Consider the following 7791-nt stretch of genomic DNA (forward strand, 5'->3'; position numbering starts at 1 on the left):
ACCAATCACTGACGTCCATTCAGCCGATATACATTAAGTGCCGACTACATAAACAAACGATTCTGAAACAATTAACCCTAACCCTAAAGTTAGGGTTAGGGTTAGGGTTAGGGTTAAAGCAAATTTAAAATGAAAAAAGCAAATAAAACGAAGGTATGGAGATTAAATACGCTTTACATCGCTTAATCAGCCAAAGGAGTAAATATAAACAACTGAATACTTGTCAGTGATTGGTTGAAATTATCGAAATAAGACAATTTTTTACATGAAATAAATTTGAATACAAAAATATTTTTCTGTTCTATAACACAAAATAGATAAGTATACGAAGTTTGAAAGTCTTTCCGTACCAAAAACACTACGTAAAACATTAATGAAAAATGTGGCCCCCGTTTTAAAATAGATCCTATTCTTCTTAGACATGGAATGTTGAATAACTAAGTGGATTCAAACAGGAAATAAGCTTAGAAAGGCAGCGACACCACCAACACCACCATCAGTGGCGGCAGTGGCGGCGGCGTGGTGGTGGTGGTGTGTGAGTGGGAGGGTGGTAGTAGTGTGGGTGGGTTGTAGTGGTGTGGGTGGATTGTGGTGGTTTTGTGGGTGGGTGATGTTGGTAGGGTGGGTGGTGGCAGCAATAGCAGTGGTGGAAGCGGGAGAATATCAGAAATAAAACCAACCACAAGAGCACAGTAAGAACAAGTACAAGAGAAGCAGCAGCAACAACAACAACAACAGTAATAGCAAAATTTACCCCCTATACAATGTTTTTAACTAAACATCACATTAATCCTATTCACTAATATTGATTTCAAATTTTAGCACAAGGCCAGCAATTTTAGGGGTATTGGGTAAGTCGATTACATCAACCCCAGTGTGTAACTGGTACTTATTTTATCGACCTCCAAGAAAATGAAAAGCAAAGTCGGCCTCAGTGGAATTTGAACTCAGAACATAAAGATGGATGAAAGGCCACTAAGTATCTTGCCTGGGTATGCTAACAATTCTACCAGCTCGTTACCATCATCCTATTCGTTAATATTAAATAATGAGATAAGGTGGTGAGCCGGTAGAATTGTTACCATGTCGAGCAATTTTGCTTAGCAGCATTTCGGCTGTCTTTATATACGAAGTTCAAATTCCAACAAGGTTGACTTTGCTGTTCATACTTTCAGGGTCGATAAAATAAGTACCAGTTGAATACTGGGGGCCAATGTAATCGACTTACTCCCTGCCCTGTAAATTGTTGGCCTTGTGCCAAAATTTGAAACCATTGTTAACGGTTATATTGTACAGTAGAAACTTGCAGTATGACTGCACCATTGTATGAACCGAGACACGTGCAAATTTTTGTCTTGAAGTACAAATGGAAATCCGCAGTACGAGCACACAAATCATCCCATCTTTAAGTTAATTTGATCATTAACATCATCGTTTAACATCCTCTTTCCATGCTGGCATGGGTTGGAGTGTTTGACTGAGGACTGGCAAAAGCCAGGAGGCTGCACCAGGCTCCAATCTGATCTGGCAATGTTTCTACAGCTGGATGCCCGTCCTAATGCCAACCACTCTGAGAATGTAGTGAGTGCATTTTGTGCCACCGGCATGGGAGCCAGTCAGGAGGCACTGGCATTGACCACGCTCAAATGGTGCCTTTTACATGCCACCAGCATGGAAGCCAGTCAGGAGGCGCTGGCATCGACTACACTCAAATGGTGCCTTTTACATGCCACCAGCACAGGAGCCAGTCAGGAGGCGCTGGCATCGACCACGTTCAAATTGTGCTTTTTACATGTCACCGGCACAGGTGCCAGTCAGGCGACACTGGCATCTGCCACAATTACGATTTCGCTTGACTCAACAAGTCTTCTCAAGCACAAAAACCAGTTTACATATTTCTTTTGCATTCTCTTGTTTTATAATTGTTATCTTACTTATAAGTACACCTTTTCTGTTTTAAAACCCATAAAAATGTATTTCTGAGTAGTTTTGCGAGGCTGGAACGGATTAATTATATTTTAGTTAATTTCAATGGAGAAAATTAATTTGCAAGACGAGCTTGGTCATGGAATGAATAAAACTCGTACTGCAAGGTATCACTGTACATTCAAAAAACAAAAACAAAAAAAGAAAAAAAAAAATGACAAAGTAACTACAATGCATTTTAAATTATTTGCAAATTCCTCAAACAGTAAATTACAATTATAATATTGTAGACAGTTTTTATTGGAAGCAGGGAGGATTCTGAATGGATCTTAATAAGATGAAATTATAAAACACTAATAAACATTTTATTGTCCTGTCTACTGGAATGGAATCTAATTGCTTTACAACAAGGTCAGGTCATATTAATGCCAATTTGGCCTTCTGGAATTGAATTCACTAACCTTTACTGATTCACAATCTAAAGACAGGATGAAGTTATTATCAGCAATAAGAATTCCATTAATTAGGAATCAAACCTAAGGCAAGTGTAGCTATACATGTCACCTTGTAAGTATATAGAGCAATGTGTGGAGAGGAAAGCAAAATGCTGACCTTAGAAACAAAATGGTCTGGTAGCTTTATTCATTCAGCTTTTATGTTATTATTAGATAACAAAAGTATTCTCTTCTTCGCCAAAGTATTGATTTTTTTTATGTGAATGATGAGGAAATTAATTTGTCTGGTGGAGAAGATTTAGCTAGCATGCACTTGTTGATGAAATGTTAGATTTCAAAGCAATGTTGCATATAGATTGATAATGACAAAAATATCATCATCATCATCATCATCACTTAACATCTGCTTCCCATACTGGCATGGGTTGGATGGTTTGACAGGAGCTGGGGCATCAGAGAACAGCATCAAGCTCTACTCTCTGTTTTGGCATAGTTTTTACGGCTGAATGCCCTTACTAACACCAATCACTTTACAGAGTGGTACCAAGTGCTTATTACAAAACACCAGCAAGGTTAAACATTCCATAAATCCTCAAGTATAATCCACATTTTTTCTCCAAAATTTAAAGGTCAAAATCCCTAGTGCATACTATATACGAGGTTAAAATGAAAATTATTTTCTAAGCAATGTCCGAGTCTCTATTTGCTGTCCGGCAATGTTTATTCAGACGCATTTTCTGATGTCGGGCGCGAAAATACCTTAAGCTAAGCCTGAAAGCAATGAAGTCATGAAAGAATCATCCATAACTTGCAGTAAGCAACATTTATTAAAATAGAAGTGTTGTATATTGTCTGCACTGGATGGTACTCAGGATGATGTTGTATGGCAAGATGAAATAAATGAAGGTGAATCTTCTGATGATGGAGATTTACACTACAATGATGCTGACATGCTTACGGAGGAACAAATGGGACAGTTATTTGATGCTGAAAGTGACGTTGAATTTGAAAGATTTGAATAAACGTTTTTGCTTTTGTAACTGATGGTGATAAATATGTAAAGGCAATTTACTTAATATTTATTTTTCACTGACGTTATTACTGTTATTTCTTTATTTTCTGCAAACAAAGTGCACAAAAAAGCTGCACATTTGCATAATGTTATATATACAATAATAATAAAGGACGTTACCGTATATATGTTTACAAACCAAGGACGTTATATAGACCTCCTTGACTCAAGTTAGAGAAGGGGTGCGTATTATACACAAGGTTTAGGTTTTTCCTAGGTACAGCCCCCTAAAAATCCCCTGCATATTATACTCAAGGGCGGACTATACTTGAGGATTTATGGTACTTAAAACATGGGGTGCAATGTGATTGTGCCATATCTTCCAAAATAGAAAACATTTTTGATGCAAGCCATAATTCAAAGTTTGGGAGTTATACCATGATATTTTTAGGGACTTTAAATTTGTTCTGTTCTCTTAATAGTAAAATAGAAAATAACTTCAGGGGATTAGCTCCAACGTGAAGACATTAAGAAGAGAGAGACATCTTTCCCTGGCTGGGATATAGGCAACATTCTTGGATTATTTCAAACACACTGCAGACCATGGAACTTTCTGAATGGCACACCAACGAAATTCACCCTACATTTTTTTAGTAGTGCAGCCTACTTGGTGATAAGTTTGAACCGTCTCTCAACAACTAAGTGGATTAAGACCATCTGGAATAAAAGATTCTTGCAGTAGGTTTCAGCTCAAGACCCATAAGCAGATTTTTATTGTTAGGAAGTCCAAAATGAGAAACCGTATCCTCAAAACGCACATAAGTCTTTCACAATGGTTCGATATCGTTGTGGTTGTTTAGCTAAGGTCAGTCCTGATCAATAGATCAAAGACATTCAAACTGTGACCATTCTGTGGTTTATTTTTTAAGGTGTTCTTTAAATACAGATTAATGATGAAATATCGTTAACTTACCGATCAAAGGAATCTAGAGCCATATCATAAAAAAAGCGTATCATCAAACAAGCTGATTGAAGTGTCAAAGGTAGAAGATGCTTGGTTCTGAAAAACAGAGAAAATAGGAATCAGACACCAGTCAATGGCATGAAGTAAAATGGTAACTAGAAAGTTTAACCCTTTAGTATCCAGCTCGTCTAAACTGGACAAATCTAGCCTTTCACACCTACCCTACAATGTTATTCTAAAGAGAAAAAAAAAACCAATCATCATCATCATCATCGTTTAACGTCCGCTTTCCATGCTAGCATGGGTTGGACGATTTGACTGAGGACTGGCAAACCAGATGGTTACACCAGGCTCCAATATGATTGGGCAGAGTTTCTACAGCTGGATGCCCTTCCTAATGCCAACCACTCTGAGAGTGTAGTGGGTGATTTTTACGTGCCACCAGCATGAGGGCCAGTCACACGGTACTGGCAACGGCCTCGCTCAAAAACGTGCTTTTTACGTGCCACCTGCATGAGAGCCAGTCCAGCGGCACTGGCAACGACCTCGCTCGAATGATTTTCTAACGTGCACAAAAATCTCAAAGATACACGATAATACTTGATTAATTCAAAATAAGGTGAATAAGTAAGCATTATATTTGGCAGAATAACCTGATTGTCAAAGAGTTAATGGTTTATTGATATACGTGGAAATATGATGACTGAGGAATTTGCAGTTCCACCATGATTTATATTTGGAAAGAAATTTCGATAAAATACCAGACAATACATGATCTGAATGACTAAATTAATCATTTGAAATCAATTTGTCTCACATTAATTAATCTATCTTCTGAATAGAAAAGCAATCTATTGTATGTAACTTGCTGAGAAGTTCTGGTAATTATTCACTATAGTTAAGAGAATATAGGCACTTAAAATAAAGTCTGCTCCCCAGACAATAAAATTCTTTGCGCTTGTTTGGATTTTCGAAATGTTTCACTAGTTCAATTCTTGATCCTGTCAATCATTTGTTTCTACTGAATAAGACTATTTTCTCAGAAGGTGTTGCTGAAAATACAAAGCAAGATCAAACCTAAGATTATGTAATCATAAGATGATTCTATTAACCATGCAGCCAGCCAAAGTAGTTATTGCCTCACATTTTAGAATCAGAAGTAACTAAACCCTTCCGTTACTGTATTTATTTTGAGATGCTCTGTGTTTCTTGCGATTAGTTTAGATATAACAAAGAATTTAGTAAAGTAATTTCGTTATCATTAAGCTAGTTTTTTAGGAACATAAATTGTGACGAAGATTTGGTGGAAGATTTGAATTCAAAACCTATGGAAACAAAACATTTGAACTACAGAGCCAGAGCTGGTTTCAGCCGGGTTGGTAACAAAAGGGTTAACAGAATGTATATTGCTTTTTTATTTACTTTCTCTTAAGAATAAGGTTAGAATGAGAATTGTAATGTTTATAATTTTCACAGGTGTATTAATGATAAAAAAAGAAGTGGAAAATCTAAAACTGAAAACCAAAACCATTGAGAGATCACAGCTTTTGTATTACGGACATATTAGAATGTTGTAGGAAAGAATCACAAGAATGATTCTTGAAGCCAAGCGAATAAGCAGGGGACCAAGGGGTAGAACAAAAACAAGATGACTGGATAATATCCATAATCTCAGTTGATCATGTTTGGGAATCCAACTGGAAAGTCCAATAATGGTTGGTTCTCATAGGACTCTATAGAGGAGGGGCTTGAGGTCTCTAACTCCATGACCCTTTTAGGAATAGCGGGCAGAGAAGATGGATGGATAGACAGATGGCTGGATAGACAGATAGATGGATGGATATAACGTTAAATAAATTATTCAAGGATCTTTTAAAAATATATTTGCAGGTGTAGGAGTGGCTGTGTGGTAAGTAGCTTGCTTACGAACCACATCGTTCCGGGTTAAGTCCCACTGCGTGGCACCTTGAGCAAGTGTCTTCTACTATAGCCTCATGCCTCATGCTGACCAAAGACTTGTGAGTGGATTTGGTAGACAGAAACTGAAAGAAGCCAGTCATATATATATATATATATATATATATATATGTATGTATGTATGTATGTATATGTTTGTGTGTCTGTGTTTGTCCCACCCACCCAACATCGCTTGACAACCGATGCTGGTGTGTTTACGTCCCCCGTAACTTAGCGGTTTGGCAAAAGGGACCAATAGAATAAATACTAAGCTTACAAAGCATAAGTTGATTTGCTCGACTCAAGGTGGTGCTCCAGTATGGCCACAGTCAAATGACTGAAACAGGTAAAAGAGTAAAAGAGTGTTCTCATCACTGTCTACCATTTAACAGAAAACAACAACAAAGAAAAAGATGAAATCTTACTTGCTGTCTTTAACATCATTGAAGAAATCCTCAAAAATGGCAATGGATTCTGGGATAGACTGGATTTCTTCTTGATTTGTTTCTTCTGAATCTGGTAGAATGTCAATGGTATTGGAAAAGCAGCCAAGCAGACGTGCAGCTTCTGTTAAACTATCATACCGAACCTAGAAATGGAAAGAGAGATGTGTGAGGAGAAAAAGAAAACCAAAAAAAAAACATTGATTACAACATAAAAATAATCATATTTTCTAGAATACGAGTGGAATTTTCCAGACCAAAATTTACAGCCATCACGGGGTAAGTCAACTTATACACCAAAACAATTTTGAAGGACCAAAAATTCCATGGATTCACAGGATTCAGAGAGGTAGCGACAATATTTGAGTCTTTACACAACAAACTATTGGTATGCTGGGAAATACAACATGCAGCAAACAAACAAAAAAAATCCTCTTAAGAAAAAAAAAATGGTAAAAAGACAAAAATTATTTAAAATCCTTGATTATATTTACCTCAGTTGAGAAGAATTTTGCATTTGCAGGTTCATATCGCATGGCAACTGTTAGGGTACTGAAAACTGTTTTTAACATGGTCAAAATTTCTTCTCTGTCAACTAAAAAGATACAAAACACAACATTAACCATTTTGTTACCAACCTGGCTGAAACTGGCTCTGAAGTAGAAATGTTCTTGTTTTCATAAGTTTTGAATTAAAATCTTCCACCAAACCTTAGTCACAATTTATGTTCTTAACACTAGCTGAATGATAACTAAGTTATATTACTAAATTCTTTGTTATATTTAAAATTAATTGAATGAAACACAGAGTATCTCAAAATAAATACAGTAACAAAAGGCTTAGACACCAGGATATTTTTAACCCTTTTGTTACCAGCCTGGCTGAAACTGGCTCTATAGTACAAATGTCTTTGTTTTCATAAGTTCTGAATTAAAATCTTCCACCAAACCTTAGTCACAATTTATGTTCCTAACACTAGCTTAATGATAACTAAGTTATTTTACTAATTTCTTTGTTATATTTAAAATTAATTGA

General features: G+C 36.5%; 1 protein-coding gene across 1 annotated transcript in view; it reads right to left on the reverse strand.

Annotated features, from left to right (window-relative positions):
• LOC106877294 (WD repeat and FYVE domain-containing protein 3) overlaps positions 1–7791 on the reverse strand; it is a 293546-nt gene that overhangs the window by 81009 nt on the left and 204746 nt on the right. Inside the window, exons 17-19 of the mRNA XM_052968010.1 lie at positions 7251–7351; positions 6739–6902; positions 4367–4453 (exon numbers count right to left, since the gene is read on the reverse strand). Of these exons, the coding sequence (XP_052823970.1) occupies positions 4367–4453; positions 6739–6902; positions 7251–7351 (352 nt within the window). The remainder of the gene's footprint in view (positions 1–4366; positions 4454–6738; positions 6903–7250; positions 7352–7791) is intronic.

The sequence above is a fragment of the Octopus bimaculoides genome, chromosome 5 (assembly GCF_001194135.2).
Source record: "Octopus bimaculoides isolate UCB-OBI-ISO-001 chromosome 5, ASM119413v2, whole genome shotgun sequence".
Taxonomy (NCBI): Eukaryota; Metazoa; Mollusca; class Cephalopoda; order Octopoda; family Octopodidae; genus Octopus; species Octopus bimaculoides.